General features: G+C 42.7%; 1 protein-coding gene across 1 annotated transcript in view; it reads right to left on the reverse strand.

Annotated features, from left to right (window-relative positions):
* LOC138165127 (interleukin-23 receptor-like) overlaps window positions 1-21,006 on the reverse strand; it is a 64,294-nt gene that overhangs the window by 34,942 nt on the left and 8,346 nt on the right. Inside the window, exons 3-6 of the mRNA XM_069093282.1 lie at window positions 20,119-20,242; window positions 15,841-16,001; window positions 12,725-12,870; window positions 4,824-4,980 (exon numbers count right to left, since the gene is read on the reverse strand). Of these exons, the coding sequence (XP_068949383.1) occupies window positions 4,824-4,980; window positions 12,725-12,870; window positions 15,841-16,001; window positions 20,119-20,242 (588 nt within the window). The remainder of the gene's footprint in view (window positions 1-4,823; window positions 4,981-12,724; window positions 12,871-15,840; window positions 16,002-20,118; window positions 20,243-21,006) is intronic.

Genomic DNA, 21,006 nt, shown 5'->3' on the forward strand with positions numbered 1-21,006 from the left:
TTAAATCCCACCTCTGATTGTCACTTAGCTGTGTTGTCCTGGAGGAGACGCCTCACCTCTGGGAGTCTCAATTTTCTTATCTATAAAATGGGATTTGTAACACTTTCCTTTCCAACCCAAGAGGCTGGTTGCCGGGATGCAGTGAACAGCCTTTGTGAAACTCACGGCAAATCCTAAAGGGCTTGGTAAAAGTCAACTCTTACTGCCCTGGACTCGATGTTCTGGCCAAGCTGGGCTTTCAACATTTCCCACTCTCCACAATTCATCTCTGGTCAGATTTCCCCCCTCCTGGAATGGACTCCTTCCTTGTCGCTGCCTTCCAGAATCCTTCTCTTCTTTCAAAGCCCAGCTCTGGAGGGAGCCTCCCCATTGGTTAAGCCAAGAGGTTACTTTCTCCTTCCAGAGGTTACCTTGTTTTTATTTGCAAATTTAGAGCCAGATAGAACCTCAGCGATCAGCTCTCCCTCCTCCAGCCCCTGTCATATTTCAAATAAAGGGCAGAAGAAGCAGGGAGAGTAGAGAGTGATTTGCCCAAGATGGCATGGGAGGAAGCTCTCCAAATTCTGTGCCCTTTGTCCTGTACCATGGGCGTGTTATGTCATTCCTCAGTGGGACAAATGCCAGTTCTTTCAGTCAAGAACTGTTTCTAATTTTTCTTTGCACGCACAGCACTTTGACTAACATGTAGATGAGGCTTAATAAAGGTTTCTAGAGGTTTGGAGTTCTTAGTCATTCACACCTTAGTATGAATGAAGTTATAAGTTTTTAAGAGGAGCATTTGATAATGGAGGGGGAAATCTATAGCATAACAGGAATAAACTTTAAAAAATTATTTTTGATAATCATTTCAGTATAATTGGCTTCCTTTGTGGTCCTCTATTATTTTTATATATTTAAAGACATCATTCTGACCAGGGGTCCGTGGACCCCACGGAACTGCCACACAGCTGAGTGCATGACCCAAAAAAGACCAAGAACCCTTGGAAAAGGGCAAATTACCTGAGTGGGGAAGGTACAATGTTAGAGCATTCCTGAGGGACAAAAGGGGTTTAGATTGAAGGCTCTTGTGAAGACAGCCTCACAATATTACCAACTGCCAGATATGGATATGTCTAAAAGTTCCTAAATGAAAAATGAAATTGAACCCTGCCCAGGCATGAGAACTAAACTTGGCCCCAGAGCACAGGTGAGAAAATGTGTTTCTCTCCCTTCACTGAAGAGGTGGGGGCCGAGGTATGCAGAATGTGTATTGATTGGATTTATTGAACTCTGTGTGTGTGTGTGTGTGTGTGTGTGTGTGTTTTCATTTGCAATCCTTATTAAAAAGGAAGGCTTTCTGGGTTAGTGGAGGGAAATATTTGGAATTCAATGTCATTAAAAAAAAAAAAGACATCAACAACAAAAGAAAAAAAAATGTTCCTAAATAGGAAATCAGCCAATTCAATTATGCCAGTACAGACTTTCCCATTTCTCTGCCAGAATTTCTTTATAAATGAGTTAGCCCTTAGTAAACTTCATTACCTCTTTGTCTAAAACTGTGAAAAGTTTGAGCCCCAACCAATTTGGGGGCTTGGATGGGAGGGCATGTATACTGTGTTGTATGAGTCACCAGCTTGCCTGTGGAAGTGGGGACAGCAGAGGGAGTGGTACCCACAAATGCTGTTCCCCAGCAGTACCCGTTCTCCCATGCCTTCAGGAACAGAGACTTCTTCTTTAGTCCTGCCCTCCCTCTTTCCTCAAAGACTAATATTAATTCCTCTATTTGTCACCTATTTCCCTCCCTGTACTCCAAGATCTAGCCAAACTACTCTGCTCACTATTTCTCACATTCAGGAGTTAGCCTGCCAATGGAGAGAGTGCTGGGTTTGGAGTCAGCCCTGCTGGATTAGAATGCCAGGCTGTCTCTGCTCCATGTTCCCACGGGGACTGACCTCAGGGAAGCGTCTTTGTTTTCTTGTCTGTAAAATGCAAGAAATGGGCTCGCTAATCTCAAAGGTGCCTATCAGCTGTAAACATACAATCCTGGGATCATACAGAAATATAGCTAAATTGGCCGATAAGAAAGGAAATTAAGGCCCAGTGAATCCGAACCAGGTGAAGGATGAGGCATGGATTGATTTGTACTGAAAACATTTGGCTGAGCTGCAATCAGAGATGTTGCTTGCTGTTTCTGCAGTGTATATGAAATTATTTACACAAAGAAATCTTGAAAGGCCGTGACGGTCACTGACTTATGACCTGTAGAACATTACATAACTTATTTTACATATATTATATAATATTGAATATGACATTGAGTATTCTTCACCATTAAAAGTATCTAAACATCTTAAAGAGAGAGAGAGTCTCCTACTTGAGTAGCTAGACTGATCAAGTCAAGCCAAGCCAACATGCATGTGCCTATGAGCTAGGCACTCTGCACACCACGATCAAATTAGTGGAGTGATCATTGTTTATTTAGTAATGTGTTATATAATATAATTTTATATTATGTTATTTTGTTATTTATTTGAATCTTCCCACATCCAGCCTATCCCCCAAGATGTGCATGAGATTAAAAAAAAATAACAATGTCTAATTACATTGTGCCATTAATCAATAAGAAATTTAAAGTATTGTTCTTATCTTTATGTACCCCTTTTAAATGCATATTTTGCATATGTTCTATAATATACATAAGGAACTGTGTAAGGAAAATGGGACCCATGTAATTTGTAGGTAAGCATACATATATTGAAGGTGCATGCAGAACTTTAAAAATTAGGTCATATTAAGTATTCGATCACTGGCCTAAACAACGACCATTACTAGTTAGCTCATTCTTAGGGTTTGGGACCTTAAGACTAGAATGGGCCGAGAATTCAGCAAATATTCATTAAGCATCTAATTGTGCAAATCACTGTGCTTGTTGGTGCAGACACAAACACATAAACAAACCAGGCTACCCTCAGAGAGCTTACATTCCACTGGGTGAGGCAACATGAACAAAGGTAAGAAAATACGAAATACAAAATTTAAAGTAATTTCCGAAGGGAGAGATTATGAATAACTGAGAAGGAATAGGCTATGCTTTGATGGAATCAAGGGGCTCTGGGAGACAGAGGTGAGGAGGGAATGTACTCCAAGCATGGTGGAGGAACTCGGTGCAAAGTCAGGGAGGTGGGAAATGCCGCGTTATGGATGGTGCACGGCTATCAGGCCGGCGTGGCTGCACCACAGTGTGGCTGCACCAGAGTGGGACTCGTGGTAAAATGAAAAAAAGATTTGAAAGGTGAGTGAGATGATGATTTACTGCCAGAAAAAACAGCCAGCCATTACGTTTTGTATTCAAGACTGCCTTGTTAAGAGTGGGCAGCAGAGGTCGCTCAAGACATTTCAACTCATCCTTGTCTTCCTCCGGAAGCCTGAAGTTCCTCTTAGTTTAGACCAGAATTACAGAACATTAGAACTGATAAGGGACCTTAGAGGTCATTCTGTCCATCTCCCTCAATTTACAAAAAAGGAAACTGAGGCCTAGAGAGATAACGGTCACAGTAGTGTGTAATTATATCCATCCAGTTACATTCTTTACTAGGGAAGTTTCCCTGCTCATAATTATTCCAAGGGATCCATGCATACATAGTTGAAATAAGAAGTGTCATCTTGATCTTTTTTTGCTCTGAAAATTGGGCAGAATGACTCAATGTAATAAATAAATGAATATATCTGTTGTGGATTGAATAGATAGTGAGTCTAATACATAGGGTTCTTGGGCTTTTTCAAATCTATGGCAACGCTGTTGTGATTGGTACAAAACATTCATTTAAAGTATTACTGATTTCGTAGGAGCTTTGGGCCATCATGTATTGTTTTGACCAACAAGGAAGTTGGTCTTGGAGTCAAGGGATGTGGGTTCAAACTCCATTTCGTTCACTTACTATCTGTGTGACTGGGGAACATCACTTAACCTCCCTCTACCATCCTTTTCTGTACTATAAAATGAGAGTTAAACTAGTTGACCTTTCCTAAGTCTCTTCTAGCTCTAAAGCTCTGATTCTAAGATTTTGCTAATAGTATAACTACCATCATCTGAGAGAGCAGATTTTTTTTTTTTATTTTCAAAAGGAATCCTTATACTGGAAAAATACATTAATAACAGATAGCAGATGGCAGCATAGTATAGTAGAGTCAGAGAATATGGGTTCCAAACCTGCATCACCTATGGAACCTTGGGCAAACCACTTAATTTCCCTGGCCTCAGTTTCCTCATCTGTAAAATGAAGAAGCTAGACTAGATGGCCTTTAAGGGCACGTCTCCTCTAGATCTCTGCATATTTATATAGTCAGTTTAGAAAAATCTATGTAATCTAATTTGGTCCTCACCACAACTCTGTAGAGTCATCTCCATTTTGTAGATGAGGAAACTGAGGCAAAGAGAGGTTAAGTGACTTGTCTAAGGTCAAATGGCGACTCAATATCTTAGGCAAGATTCCAAGCCTAAGGCTCTATCTTCCGTGGTATGTTGGGAATCTTGAAAGTATCTTTGGCAATGATTACCAACCAGAACATGAGGAGGGGGGTAGCTAGGTGGTGCAGTGAGTAAAGCGCCGGCCCCGGAGGAGGACCCGAGTTCGGTTCTGGCCTCAGACACTTACCCCCCCACACAAAAACTAGCCGTGTAACCTTGGACAAGTTACTTAACCCCGATTGCCCTCCAAAAAGCAACAAAACAAAACAGAACAGAACAAAATCAGAACGTGAGGAGGATTGGTCCTACTAGAGAAAACAAGGGCGAGGCAAAGATGAAGAGGAAGGAGCTGAAATAAGTCTCCTGAAGAGCTCACCTGCTTCTGGCGTTGTGTGGGAAAAGGGCACACTCCACTCCTGCCCAGGCTTCCTCCCCGTCTGTCGACATCGGGCTTGAAACGTGTACTTGGTGCGTGGCTCCAGACTGTATTCTGTGTGTTGAACTGACATCAAGGTCGTTTCCAGTTCTTTGACCTGAAATTGAGAAACAGAGGCAGGTTTAGGCTTAGGAAGAACTTCCCAGCAAATAGCCGCCCAAAGGTAGAATGAGCTGCAGGGGGTAAGAGGGGGGTTTCCCTCATTGCCAGATCTTTAAACACACACTGGTTGATCCCTTACTGGGTATGAGATAGAATTCTCATTTAGGTACGTGTGGGACTAGCTAGCCAGTCATAAAGTTATATCAGACATCAACTAACAAAATTTGCAAAGCCCTTTCTAGATTAAGCGCTGTCTGTGTGCTGGGAATAGTGCTGAGCACAAAGACAAAAATGAAACCGTTCCTGTCCTCAAAGAGTTCCCACTCTACTGAAGACAACTGAAGCAGAAATGGCTACATAAAGATACACGGACTGGTTACAAAATGACCTGAGGTGAGGGTTCCAGGAAAGGTCTCCCGGAGAAAGCGGAATTGGAGCTGAGTCCTGGAGGAAGCCAAGGAAGGAGAACTCCAAGAAATGGAGAGGAGACAAGGAACTACGTTAATAAAAACCTCCAGGGATGGCAAGGTCCAGAGTGCACTATCCGTATTTATGGCTCAAGCTTTCAAGTGTTGAAATTAAAGACGCTTTCTACTCTGAGCTTTGCAGCAATAATAATAGCTGGTGAATAACAATGATGATAATAATTAATAATAATAATTGCTAGCATATAGAAAGAGATTTAAGTTTGCAAAGAACTCTTCATGTGTTATCTCATTCGGTCCACACAACGTTGCTATGGAATAGAGACTGTTCTTATGCCCATTTTACAGATAAGGAAACTTAGGATTAATTGAATTGTCCCAAGACAGCCAGACAAGTGGCAGGATTTGAACTCAGGTCTTCCCCAAGTCGGTGCTAACAACAACAGCAAGAAGCATTTGTGTGGCTCTTTATGGGTTGCAAAGCACTTTACAAGCATCTCATTCAATCCTCACAACCCTGTAATGCAGGTGCTGCTATTCTCCCCATTTTACAGATGAGGAAACAAAAGGTGAGGCAGACGAAAGTTAAGTGACTTGTCCAGGGAGACAGAGTTCAGTTCAGTTTAATTAAAAAAGCATTTGCAAAGCCCTTTCTCGATGCAAGGTGCTGCACCTTATATCATTAGGATATAAAATAAAAATGAAAAATAGTCCCTGCTTTCAAGGAGGAAAAGACACAAACAGTTATACAGAGAAGTAAGTACAAGATCATTTGAGTAGAGAGAGGGCACTTTCAACTCCCAGGTTCCAGAAGGGTTTCCTATAGGGCATGGCATCCACAGTAGTTCTTGAATGCTGCTGGAGGAAGGACAGTATTCCAGACATTGGGCACAGCCTCTGCAAAGGCATACAGTCAGGAGAAGGATCACCAGATTCAGGGATAGGGAGCAGGTCAGGTTCTGAATTTGAGGAACTGCCAGAAGGCCAGTTTGTCCAGAGTTTAGAGCAGGGGTTCTTAACTTGGGGTCTGTGAACTTTTAGAAAACAAATTGTTGAGAATATAATTGGTTTCCTTTGTAATCCTAGGTCTTTTACACATTTAAGAACATGATTCTGAGAAGGCGTCTCTAGGCTCCCCAAGGGGGACCAGGACACACAAAAAGGTTAAGAATTCTTGCTCTAGAATGTGTAGAGTGGAGTCATGTGAAAACAAAGGCTGGAGAGAGATCGTTGCCCAGTCATTTTCTGACACTTTGTGACCCCATTTGGGGTTTTCTTGGCAGAGATACTGGAGTGGTTTACCATTTCCTTCTCCAGCTCATTTTCCAGATGAACAACTGGGTTAAACAGGGTTAAGGGACTTGCCCAGGGTCACACAACTAGAAAGTGTCTGAGGCTATATTTGAATCAGAAGATGAGTCTTCTTCATTTCTCTAGGCACAGCACTCTGTTTACTATGGTGCTACCTTGATGGAAAGACAGGCTGGTGCAAAGGTGGGAAATGGGAAGTGTCAGCTTTGGAATCTGAACCCAAGTCTCTCTGCTCCAGCTGACTGTCTAGAAAGCAGCTGAAGCCTTCCAAGGCACTTCTCCAGGCAGCATGTTTGACTGTGATGTAGGGAAAGTAACCAAGGTGTCTGGATCAATAGGGAGATAAGAAATGCCAGGCTCACACAGGAAATGCAATGAAATTAGCCCTAGTGATTTACTGAGAAATCTGAGGCAAGATTGACAAGTTTGGGCACAAGTTCAAGAGTTAAGCCATACTTTATCGGGGTGGGGGGGCTCATCAGCTCTTCCCCTCCCCACCCATAAGTAAGGACTGGGGGCGGCTAGGTGGTGCAGTGAGTAAAACGTCGGCCCTGGAGTCAGGAGGACCCCAGGTCGGTTCCAGCCTCAGACACTTAACACCCACACAAAGAAACTAGCCGTGTAACCTTGGGCAAGTTACTTAACCCCAATTGCCCTCCAAAAAAAGCAAAAATAAAAAAAAAATAAGTAAGGAATGATTGTTTTTTGAACCAGCTATTTCTTTCTTAGAAAACATATTAAGTGGAAATACATTTTGCATGACTCTACATGTATAATTGCTACCACGCTGCTTGCTTTCACAATGTCTGGGGGGAGGGAGGGAGAGAATTTGGAACTCAACATTTTTTAAAATGAATGTTAAAAATAAATAAATAAAACGTATTCGATAACTTTAGGCCTTACAAAGCCCTTTGTGCATTTTCTCTCATTTGCCCCTCACAATCACCTGAGAGCTGGTTCCACGGTTATTTCCTTCTCAGGAAGAACAGAAAAAGCTCTTCCATGATCACACAAGCACAGGACCACATGCATTATGGCCCTTAGTCTTCCTCTGAGATGATCTCCCATTCGTGCTAAAGAAATCCCATTGGCTGGGAGCTCCTTGAGGGCTGGGCTAATTGTGGTCTTTCTTTGTAACCCTAGAACTTAGCACAGTGCTAGGCACAGAGTAGGTGCTTCATAAGTTCCTGTTGACTTGATGACTTGACTCATTTCTTAAAGCATAATTCTTCCCACCTCTCCTAAGGCAAGCGCCTAGTTTTACTGCTCAACGGTTCTCTCCATTCTCCTATCACTGAAATTACTTTTTATTTATATTACATATATTTTTGTCTGTCCTGTTTCCCTCCTGCAGAATCCATTAACAAGCATTTATGGATGATTTTGTTTGTATATGTGGGGTCCCCATTACATAGAACAGTGCTTGACACATAGTAGCTGCCCCCCTGATTTGTGATATGTCCCCTAGCCCACTCAGCCCATTTAATCTCCTGGCCACCCCTAGACACCAGATCCTGCTTTATACCACTCTGGCCAGAAGCTCAGAAGCAAACAAGGAAGTCTAATGTCACTAAAAGTGCCAAACTGGATCTGCCTGAATCTTGGACCGATGGAAAGCAAATGTCCAACTGAAGCCTAGGCTGGAGGCAGAGGTCATGGAGAAGAGTGGCCGCTGGCTTTGGAGACAAACAGTTGGCTTCCAGTCCCATATTTTACTAGTATAAGTGTGACTTTGGGCAAAATACTTCACCTCAGTGGGCTTCAGGTTTCCTGTTTGTAAAAATAAGGAGATGCAATTCCATTCTGTAAGCATTTAGTATGTGCTTACTGTGTACTGGGCATTAGGGATACAAAAATCGGAATACTTCTTGCCCTCAGGAAGCTTACATTCTCAGGGAAGGAAACAACAGATAAACATGGATAAATACCTAGAAAATGAGTCCAGGGTCATTTCAGGGGTAAAGAAGGGCTCTAAGTATAGGAGGTAGGGCATGAGCCCAGCCTTGCAGGGAGTTCAGAATCCCAAGAGGGGGAGATAAAGGAGAGAGAATCCCAAGGATGGGGAAGCATCTGTACAAAGACAGAGGTGGAGATAGGGTGCCATGCATGAGGAAAAGTCATCAGGCCAGCTTGTCTGGATCCTAGTCTGTGTGCAGGAAGCCACACACGTGCACTCCTCTGGGAAGGATGGGCTGAAGTCAGAAGGAACATATATTAAGGACCTACTATGTACCAAGTGCTGCAGATACCAAGAGAGGTGAAAACGTATTTCCTTCCCCCGAAGAGTTCATATTCAAATAGGGAAAACAAGGTGTGAATAACTGGGCGCACAGAGTCTATAAAATGAAGGGTAATTTCAGAGAAGAGGTACTAGCAATAGAGGTCAAGGCTTCTTACAGAAGGTAGGATTCTGAAGTCTGGCCCTTGCCTGTGGGTTGAAATCAATATTATCCCCTGCTAACAAAAGTTATTTTTTAAACATTCCATTCTTAAAGTGACCTTCTGAGAGGTCATTCAACAAACATTTATTAAATTCCTGGCATATGCAAGGCAGCTTAGCATAGTAGATATTTTTTATTTATATTACATATATTTTTGTCTGTCCTGTTTCCCTCCTTTGCTGGCCTCAGCAAAATGTGGGTTCAAGTCCTGTCTCTGGCAGAGTGCTTTTGTGGGAACTAGCCAGAGTAATGGACCTAGAATCAGGAAACCCCGAGTTCAAATCTCACCTCAGACACGTACTAGCTGTGTGACCCTGGGAAAGTCACTTAACCTCTGCCTACCTAAGTTTTCTCATTTGTAAAATGAGCACAATACCTCCCAAGTTGTTGCGAGGATCAAATGGGATAACATATAATTAAACTGTGAAGTTTAAAACTCAGTTTTACAGATGAGAAAACTTAGGTAGGCAGAGGTTTAAAACTCAGAATAATGCCAGTTATTGATACTATAGTAACAGGGAAGGAAGGCAGAGAGGGAAGGGCTTTCAACCAATAGGCAAGGACCAGACTTCAGAATCTGATGCTTAGAACCTTATAATAAAAGTGTGTGTGTGTGTGTGTGTGTGTGTGTGTGTGCGCGCGCGCGCGCGCACGCATAGAGCAGGACCTGGGAATCCTCAATTCTAGTCCTAACATCATCGTTAACTCTCTGGGTGATCTGAGGTCAGTCACTTGGAGCCTTGGTTTTTTCATCTGTGAAAGAAGGTCAGAGATGGATGGTCTCAAGGTCCCTTGGAGATCCCCAGGATGAACATCTTTCTACAATTCTCATGTAAACCCAGACCATAGAAAGGTTCTCGGCACCACTAGGTGGAGATGTAATACAAGAATGCCTTCCCATTCTACTCACTGGTAAGGACTGGAACTGGAGAATGGAGAGATTTAGGTCTAGAGCATTCAAATAACTGGAATCTTCCCCAATGTTGCACCTCTACAAACCAACAGGTCCATGTTAAAGAACAGACAAGATGCCAGGAATTCTTTTCAGAAAGGATGGTTCCCAACTTCCAGGATAACTCCCTTTGTGGGTGAAAAAGTTGTGTGCCCTTGGATCATAGGTTTCTAAGATTTTGACCTGGAAGGGGCCTTAGAGGGCATCTAGTACAGGTTCAGGGGACTCTGATGACTTGTCCAAGGTCATACAGTTAGTGAGGGGTAGGAAAAAGGTTGGAACTTGTGTTGTCTGACTACAAATCTAGTAGTACAGGAGGGGGATGGAGACTTTGAGCTCCTAGGGTGGGGGACCCCACAGATTTGCCATCATGGATCTCTTGCTCTTAAGTCTTTTTTTCAATCTGACCTGACTCTCCAGGACCCTGTTTGGGATTTTTTTGGCAAAGATACTGGAACTACTTGCCATTTCCTTCTCCAGCCTATTTTGCAGATGAGGAAACTGAGGCAAACAAGGTTAAGTGACTTGCCTAGGGTCACACAGCTAGGAAGTGTCTGAGGCTAGATTTGAATTCAGGAAGGTGAGGAGTCTTCCCGACTCCATACCAGTGCTCTAGGCACCATGGTGCCCCTTGGCTAGGGTGCATCATTATGGTGCAGTGATGGTCCTGAGGAGCCAAAGTACCCCTGTGCCCCAAAGAAAGATGAAATTCCACTTTTGCTCAATGCGGTTTTTGCTCTCTATATTTTAGTCAGACCTGAGATTTCATCGGTCCCCATGCAGATTAGCATCTTCTGTATGACATAGAGCCTTAGAGGTCAATGACTCACCCTGGGTTCCACAGCTGTTATGTGTCTGTGGTGGGACTCGAATCCAGGCCTTCCAGATTCCAAGCCAAGAGCCCTACTCACTTCACACTATTTCTTTGATGGTAACTACATTTATTATACACATTTGGGACCAGGTAACTTTTGTAAGCTAGAACATTTGAAATGTTCCTCAGTCATTTTGGAGGAATAGGAGTCTACAGTCAATGAAAAGTAAAAAAAATATATCTGCATTTCTTTTGAAGTCAGAGTTTAGCGAAGGCACTGTGGTCAGGGCTTTGCCTCAAGGCTCTGAATTTAGATCCTGGTGAAAAGCCCAGGAATTGAGAGTGATTCCCTCCAGGCTGCACAGACTCTGCCAGAGTCTAGATCAGGGCAGACACTCAGGTTTGCCACCTTATGTGCATCTACTGATAAAATTTTATTGAGAACAAGGTGAAGCAGACATAAACCTAACTGAACTTTACATTCTGAGATTAGTGGTTTGATTAGAGAGAGTGCCAGAAACAGAGAGACCTTTTCAGACCTTCTTTTCAGGTTTTCCAGAAGCTGGGCATGTTTAAATACATCATACATGTGCTTCAGTCTCATTGCTGAGCACCAGAGGGGATTGGGGCTTGGAATCAGGAAGACCTGGATACATCTTCCACCCTTTACTCTTTCTTGCTGTGTGATGACCTTGTCACGGAAGCCCTTGGCCTTCTTTTCCTCATCCATAAAGTAGTGATAATAAAATCTTTATCACTTCTTTTATGATGTTGTTGTGAGCCTCGAATGTACTTCATGGAAATAAAGTGCCTTGTCATCTCTAAAGGGAGTAGGGAGACTTAATCTGGGGAGGGGAGCCATGAACTTTTAAAAAACGTGTGGATGATTGCATTTCAATATAATTGGTTTCCTTTATAATCCCATGTATTTTATATGATGCTTTAAAAACATTATCCTGGGAAGAAGTCCATAGGATTCAGCAGGGTGCCAAAGGGTGGGGTGGGATGGAGGCATGGCCAAAAAAAGTTAAGAACACTAGCTTTAAAGCATTCTATAACAGTCTATTACTGTTATTGTACCATCGTGGGCCCCTCCTTACACAGGGAGACTTAGAGGCCAGGTGGCACAGTGGAGAGAACAAAGGAACCTTCCTCCAAGGACCCGAATTCAGATCCTGATTTTGTTACCAACCACATAACCATTGGGCATCACTTAAGAACCTCAGGCTCTTTGTTTGATAAGGGAGAGGGTTGAACCAAAATGCTCTTTTACAGCTCGGGAGCTATGAGCTTGCCATTTTATGACTCAAGGTCCCCTCCAGCTTTCGGTCTATACAACTGCCACTCAACAAAGGGCTCGTTGACCCTGGGGAGTTACCAATTTTGTACCATGTTGGCCCTGAATTGAAAGTTTAATCACTGATCATTGTGGCAAGAGACTGTCTGTGGATCCTTGTGGTGCTCATCTGATAGAAATCCGTGTAACAGAATTCACCACTTATGCTGGGGGTCTTCTCCTTTGGGCCCCTTTGGCAGTTGGGTGAAGTCTGTGGACTTCTTGGAATAAGATTTTTAAATGCACAGGATTATAAAGGAAACCAGTTGCACTGAAATACATGCATCATTTTTTTCATCCCCATTCACAGCACCCTGAAATCTATGCCAGGACACACCCCTCAAGAATCTATGGGTCTGGGGCTAAGAACCCAAGACTGAAATACTGCCAGGACTACTTTCAGCCTGTCTGCTTTCTTTAAATTGACCACACACTAAAGGAAAACCAAAGTTTGGCTCACATTCCAAGATGACCTTGTGGCTGCCTTGTATCTCATCTCACAGATAACGCCATCCATTGATGTTTGGATTTTCCAGTGGATAATAGTTGTGGGCACTGATGTATTTAAATCCTCAGCTCTTGTAATGACTGGGAGGGCAGGAATCACTGGAAAATAAAACGAAAATAGGCATAGGTTAGGCTTAGCCAGAAAAGGAGTGCATATGAATGAATGGGGAAAAAACAAAGAAAAATAAGTATTTACTATGTGCTAAGGATATGCTAAGCACAGAGGATTCAAAGAAAGGCAAATACATAGTCTCTGCCTTCAAGAAGACGCCTTTCTGGGAAAAAAAATATACGAGGGAGAAGTGGCCGGGATGGGCTCTTCGGACTTGGGAAGTCACAGGGATGATGACTGGAGCTATAGGGGAATAGGCTGAGGCACCTTTTCCGGAACTAACGATGTAACTGATTCAATTATGATTTCAGAAGTAGAAAGTGAGAGAGGGAGCGTCAGAGGATGAAGGCTTGAGTAATAATGCCTGCTGTCCCTCTCTAGGCTGGTATGAGGAGCTCCTGAGATAAGGCATGTAAGCACTTTGCTCATTTTAAACTCCAATAATGAACATGAGAGTGACAGCAGTGATAACTAACACTGCTAGAACACTTTGAGGTTTGCAAAGCACTTCAGATACATATACCTACATTCTATCCATATGTGGTGTATAGTTTTTATGGTTCTAGAATTACACAGTGTTTAGGTCTGGCTTTAACACAGTGAACTCAATCTGAAATTCTTGCTCTGAAGGAAGCCAGAACACAGAAGGAGGTGTCCCAGTTAATTGGATGTATAGTTTCTAGCATCTCTTAGTGGAGGCAAATAAAGGAGTTGTTGAGGTGGATTTTATGATGTATTCAATAGAAACAAGCAATACAATTTCATGAGGTTTTTGATTATCCCACATTTCAGTATTCATGATAAAGATTTGCCAAAGACCGCCATGCAAGTAATTCCAGTTTATATGACAACATCTTTCGGAGGGTGAAGAGATAGAGAAAGACTTGGAAGAACTCCACAAGAACCTCCAAATGAACCTCCAAAAAACCCAGCATATACCCAGTAACTTCAATGTAAAGATGGGGATAAGTGAGAAGAAACAAGAAATAGGATAGAAAATATAGTTTAGGGGTGGCTAGATGGTGCAGTGAATAGAGCACCGGCCCTGGAATCAGGAAGACCTGAGTTCAAATCTGGCCTCAGACACTTAACACAAAACTAGCCATGTGACCTTGGGCAAGTCACTTAACCCCAACTGCCCTACCTTCCCCCCTCCAAAAAGCAATACACACACAGTTTAAAAAGAAAAGAAAATATAATTCCAGAAGTATAGCTACATAGAAATTTGATGCCTCTATATCTTAATGCATTCTTCAAGAAAGCTATCAAGACATTGGACATGGGGAACTTCCAATATATTCCAAATAACATCAGGAAAAATGAAATTGAGTATGTTTTAGCAGACAGAAAATAATTGATGAGTGGCTGGGAGACATTCCTGGAGCAGCTAAATGTGTACAGACAGACCACCAACTTGTCAGAAAATGAAAATGAATAAAAATAGACATGAGAAAAAGATACTATATGCAATTTTTAAAAACTGGAGCTAACAAATAACTGACAAACAGACATAGAAAATAGAAGGAGGAAAAGGACAATAAGATGGATCTCAACAATTTCATAACAAAGTTTAACTAATAAAAATCCACTGCTTGGGATGGCTAGGTGGCGCAGTGAGTAAAGAGTCGGCCCCAGAGTCGGGAGGAACCGAGTTCAGTTCAGACACTTAACACCCACACAAAAAAACTAGCAGTGTGACCTTGGGCAAGTTACTTAACCCCAATTGCCCTCCAAAAGGCAAAAAAGAAAAAGAAAAAAAATACACTGCTAGAATAAGAAGCTAAAAAACACCTTGATCAGTAAACAGGATTGTTTGACCAAATAGAGAGATACAGCAGCCAAGGGCAATGCCAACTTAAAATATGAATGCATTTGCAAACTCTTATGTAGAAAGATGGTGGAAGATTGAGCAACATCACTTCATAGAACACAAAGAGTAGAAGGAAAGTTTGTGAAGAGACGCAATTAAGCTGTTTAAGGAGGAAGCAAAAGAAACAGATGAAGAACGGAAAAGATCTGCAATTAAAAGAAAATTGTTTCACCATCAAGGACAGCAGAGCTAACACATTAGATTCTGATCTCCCAGTCTCATATGTACTTATGGAGGGAGTGGAAAAATTCTGAAGAAAGATGGGAAAAAACAACTGATTATTTAATGAAAAGAGCACAGATGTGGAGAGTCAGATGAACTGGGTTTCTCTGTTTCTCTGTTTCTCTGTTTCTCTCTGTCTCTGTGTCTCTCTCTCTCTCTCTCTCTCCCTCTCCTTCCTCTCTCTTTCCTCTCCCCCCCTTCCTCTTTCTTTCTCTCTCTCTCTCTCTCTCTGTCTCTCTCTCTCTCTCTCTCTCTCTCTCTTTCTCTCTCTCATTTATTGCCTCCATGACCATGGGCAAGTCAATTCACTTCCCTGGGCCTCAGTTTCCTCAACTGTATAATGAAGAAGTCAGTCTCAATGGCCTCTCCCTTTCAGCTCGATGACCCTATGACATTATAAAGAGGCTCAAACAGCCGCTATTAAGGTATCTAGAAGGGAGATTGGGGAAATATAGTGACTGGAGAGGAGAATTGCAGCACAGTTCTATTTCCATATGGCAGTTCAATAATGATTTTCTAACTTTGTTTTCTTCCACAAGTCCCTCTATCTTTAACAGAGACATGAAAGCGAACCCTAAAAGATCTTTCTGTAGGCTGAGGTGAATTAAATTTAGTTTAGGCATATGCTTCAATGCTGTATTGATACAGATAAATACTGAAGAGCTTCATTGCCTTTTTTGTGAGCCTTCTTCCAGACTCACATTTTATTTAACACCAGCCTTCATCTCAGCCAGTCTATCTCAGGTTATATTTGCACAAGTTCGTTCAGAAGCTCTGTCAAGGCAGGGATCGCATTGTCTTTGTCTTTGTATCTCCAATGTCACACATACTAGTGTTTAACACATATTTGTCAAATTTCCATTACCTATGTCATCAAGGTTAAGTTGCAGGTGGTCTGACTCTTCCTTGCCTAGAGCATTTGCTGCTTGGACCCAAACGGAATACATTTTGCCACTGCGTAGTGTGTTGGTCGGAATGTTGATATGCCTTGAAGTAAGATAAAGCTGTTCTTCTTCCGTCTGGAAGCTGAAATAAGACAATGAGCTCAATAAGTGGGGTTTAAATGGTGACATTTGACTGTTTTTGGCTCCAAGTCCTTGCTGGGGACATCCAGATCTATAACCATAAGACCACTGGGGCTCAGCTCCAAGGTCTCAACATGTGTGGGAGATGCACATTTTTCCTGGGAAAATGAACTTCCATGTGGTTGGTACAAGAGAAAGAGGCTGGGTCTAGAGTCAGAGTTCCTGTGTTCAAATGTGGGCTCTGCCACTGGCCACCAGTGTGACCTTGGTCAAGTTGTTTAACCCATCTGGGTTTTAATTTCCTTAACTCTAAATGAGTAAATTGGACTAGCTGCCCTTCCACCTATAAATGTCTGCCTCTGATCTCCCAGTTCTTTGGCTGTCCTGCAGCTACCTCCCTAAGACTCTTTGTCTCGCATCTGTCTGTCTCTGTGCTTCTCATTTCTATTTTCCCATCATCTTCCCAAACTATATAACACACACACACACAAACACACACACATATATAATTCTATGGATGCCTTTTTCCTCTTGGAAACATTGCATGGCATATTTTTTAAAATTAAAATTAATTTCACACCAAGAGTGGTTCAATTATTTTTAGAATTCCACTACACTGTTTAAGAAAATTGGAAACATCCTCGGTCATCTCAAACCTAGTATTATTATTGCTATTTATATTTATGTCCGCACAAACAGCTGCTGTTCCCATCTTCTGTGAGTATTATTTTAAAACTCTATGCTATACAAGTCATCCCAGCCTCTTACTAGAGGCTAGAGATAGGGATACCTGACCAAAGAACTAGATTCAACTAATTAAATTAGGCAAGATAGGTTTACCAATTTTTCATCTTTCTAAAAATGATTCAATTTAAAAGTATTAGGAAATGGGACATTTGTTGACACGTGGAGCTGTTGGGATTAGGAGGAAAACTTGAATCTTCTTTTAAAAATTCTGCCCTGAAAAGAAGAGTGTGACCTTCTCTGTGATAAATAAGATCAGTCAGTTATATTATAGGAAGAGGTCTCATTGGGTTTTCCTAAAGGTTTACCCTTTACTCGACCTTGCTACTCTTCCAGTTATTTCTCCCCTACATTTCACAGCTCAACTTTTGAATGAGAACTCATCACCACCACCCCCATTTCTCACCACCCACGATTTCCCGAAGCCCTTGAGAACTGATTTTCTTCCCATTCCGCTGAAGCCATTCAAAGGTTGCCAACAACCTTCTCTCAGCCGAAGCCAGGGAGGGGCCTTTGGTCCCATCTCATCTTCCCGAACCTCTCCTTTGCATTTATCACTGTTAGCCATGCCCTTCTCGGGATTTTCCCTTTTACTTTCTGAGTTCTAAGACTATATAATCCTTATTCTGGTTAATACCAACCCCCCACAACTTCTCCTTCCCCAGACCTGAGTTTTCTTAACTTGGCTAGATGAGAAAGAGCCGCCCTACATAGCACCACCCCACAACAACATCCAGAAATCTGGCCTTTCCTGATTCAGTTCAGTCCATTGGGTATTTATTGGTTAGTTAATACTTGTTAATTGACTAAGCACTTACTATGTGCTGTGTAATGTGTTAGGCACTGGAAAATACAACAACCCACCAAGAAATACATCGGTGAATGCACATCGATTGGTTGACTTTAATAACAGAGAGCATTGTTGCTTTGATAGTTCTATTCTAACACATGAAATTGAATTTTAATTGTGTTCATTTCAAAGCCTTGGTTGGCTTTCCAATTTAATAGGCTCTAACTTAGGCTCTTTGTCTGCTGTTCAGCGAGATCTCTTATGTGAGAACAGACACATGGCAGACCACGTGGAAGGCAAAGTAGGGCACCTCTGAATGTTTCCCCCATTTCACAAACTGGAGTTAAGATGTGCCCTGAATTGGTTTGTGGCTTGTACTTCTTTGACCACATACACTGTGACCACAAGACAGAACTGAAACAGGCTCTGAACACAGTTGTGTTAACCATAACCACCAATTAAAGAAGTCTTCTTCTTAAAAAAGTCAACCTTTCCCTCCATTAGCATGTCAGCCACACCTAATAATGGACCATGAACATGAGCAGCAAGTGCCTAGACAACAGGGCTCATCCTTGCTTCTCTGTCTCTGTTTCTGTCTCTGTCTCTCTGTCTCTGTCTCTCTGTGTCTGTCTCTGTCTCTCTCTCATAGAGGGGAAATAAGTCTACAGAAAACAGGGCATGAGGCCCAATTAAGTCAGATTATCCTAAGTGTTTTTCAGTATGAAACTGGAAGGAGAAAAACAAACAGATGAAAAATGAAACAGATATGTCAGCATTTCTATAATGAACCATTTTTACCATCAGTGATGATGGAATGACCATATTAGGAAACAATAATCTGCTCCCAGATAAGCTATAGGGAGAAGAGGAAATGGGGCTGAAGAAGATGGAGACAGGAGGAACAGAGCCTAGATACATCAGAAATCTGGGTTACAGGTGGCATAGTCTTTTTTTTTTTTGCTTTTTGGAGGGCAATTGGAGTTAAGTGACTTGCTGAAGGTCACACGGCTAGTTTTTGTGTTAAGTGTCTGAGGCCAGATTTGAACTCAGGTCCTCCTGACTCCAGGGCCGGTGCGCTGCCCCAAGGTGACATAGTCTTGAAGGCAGTGGACATCTGGTTCCCAAGATACTGGAAAAATGGGAAAAGATATTGAACTAACAGGACCATGTAGGTGGCACAGTTGATAGAGCCTGGACTTGGAATCAGGAAGACCTGAGTTCAAATGCAGCTTCAGACACTTATTGCCTGTGTCATGCTGAGCAAGCCCCTCAACCCCTGCCTACCTCACCTCCTCCAACTGTAGACAGGTCTCATGGCAGTGCCTCCCTCTAGGGCCGTTGTGAGAATTAAATGAGATAATATCTGTAAAGTATGTAGCCCATAGTAGATACTCTATGGTAGGTATTTGTTTTCTATTATATGGCACTTACATAGTAAATGCTTCTTTCCTTCCTTCCTAACAGAAAACAAAAGTAGCACAGCCTCACAGCATTGTTGTGGGGAGCAAGGGAGATGACATGGAAAGTGCCTTAAAGTCCTAGCTGTTGTATCTAATGGGCCCATGACCACTCTTTGTCCCATGATTTGAGTCCTGAAGAATGGAGTGTATTCTGATGAGAAGAGAACAATGGCGATGTCACAGGTGGGCAGGGCCAGCTCTCTGCACTGATGGGGACAATGTGACGTCAGTGATCAAGCTCCTGAAAAGGGACAAGGGGAAGGATTCCAAAAATGACCACGAATTCATTTTGTAGACATCGGCCAAGTGGAGAGAGAGCCAGCCTCAGAACCAGGAAGAGCTGTCCTCAAGTCCTAACTTGGACTGACCCTGGGCAAGTCAATCGACTTCTCTCTGTGCTGAGCTCCCTTCTAAGCCTAAGAGTTGCAAAGAAGGTGCTAACCTGCTTTAGTGAAGAGACTTTCTCCACCCAGTGACTTGTACTATATGAATACATAAATAATAAATAATATACATTATACTAATGAAATTGCAGGTCCAATCCCTTTCTCTACATATCTCCATGTGTATGTGCTGTCTCCTCTGTTAGAATGGAAGCATCAGGGTGGCTAGGTAGCACAGTGAGTCAGGCAGTGGAGTCTGGCCCTGGAGTCAGGAGGACCTGAGTTCAAATTTGACTTCAGATACTTAACACTTACTAGCCCTGTGACCTTGGGCAAGTCACTTAACACCGATTGCCCTGCTCTCCCCCCTCCAAAAAAAAGGAAAACAAAAGAATATAAGCATCTTCCCACCCCCAGGACCTAGCCAATGCCTGATATACCATAGGTGCTTAATAAATGCCGATTGCTTGGCTGATTGAAATAACAAAGACAATTTCATCCCACTCAGAGTTTCAGCAGGGAGCCCAGGAGGACTCACACAGCAGATGTAGACAGATACCTTTCATGAACTCCAGACCCTTCCCCATCGTGGTTGCCTTCCTCTGACACTAACCAGTTTATTAATTTCCACCCTGAAGCATCATGTCCAAAACTGACCCCAGTACTCCAAGGGTCTCATTACATGGCTCATGCACGTGTTCTGTGCTCATAGAATGAAGGAGGGGGTGACTCAGTACTCACCTCTTCACATGCACGGTGTATCTGGTATCTAGGTAGGTGGGAGCCCCTGTATCCCAAGTACATGTCATGTTGCCAGAATGTTCATAAATGAGGCAAGTTAAATTGGCAGGAACAGTTGGAGGATCTGCAATGAGAAACATCCCTTGGGCAATTCAGGAGGCAAGATTAAGAACTTAATGTCTTTGTAAGGTGACCAGTGGAGTGGATGAAAATAGGGTACCATTTCATAGTCTGGTCAAAGTCAAGTAATATTTGTGGTTCCATTGCCTAGATCAAGAACTAGTTTATTCATAAGGGTTAGGTGGTATGGGGAGAAGGCCCTGAGGTGGATGTCAGGACATCGACACTGAGTCCAGCTCTGCGCTTAGCAGCCGTGTGAGCCGACAGCCACTTGCTTCAGGCTGAGCCTCACTTTCCTGCTCTGTAAAATACAGGGGTTTGACTAACAGGTGGCTGAATTCAGAGGAATGGCAAGTCCTCTGGTGCCAGAGAACAGATGAAACAACCCCACCCTCATTTCGGTGAGAAAGTGGGGCTCTTCAGGTGTAGAATGTTGTCTTTGCTGCCACAAGTTTGGCTCTTTGTCTTAATATAAATTTATGTTCATCTCTAGCTGGCCCCTGGTCAGGGTACAGGGAATATTGGGGCAAAGAACCAAGGAAAGAGCATCACTGATCCTGGTAACAAACCGAGATGCAGGGAGGGAAGGAGGGAGAGCTCTCAGAGGCCCAACACCCCTGCACCAGTCCAGTAGAAGGCATTGTGTATTCTTAGTGCAGCTCCTTTCCTCTCCTCTCCTCTCCTCTACTCTCCTCTCCCTCTCCTCCCCCCTCTGACCTCTGACCCTCTCTCTCCCCCCCCTTCCCAAGATTTTTTTTTTTTATTAAG

The sequence above is a fragment of the Petaurus breviceps genome, unplaced genomic scaffold (genome assembly GCF_028583685.1).
Source record: "Petaurus breviceps papuanus isolate PSGF00001 unplaced genomic scaffold, PetGlider_PUasm1.0 208, whole genome shotgun sequence".
NCBI classification, from domain to species: Eukaryota; Metazoa; Chordata; class Mammalia; order Diprotodontia; family Petauridae; genus Petaurus; species Petaurus breviceps.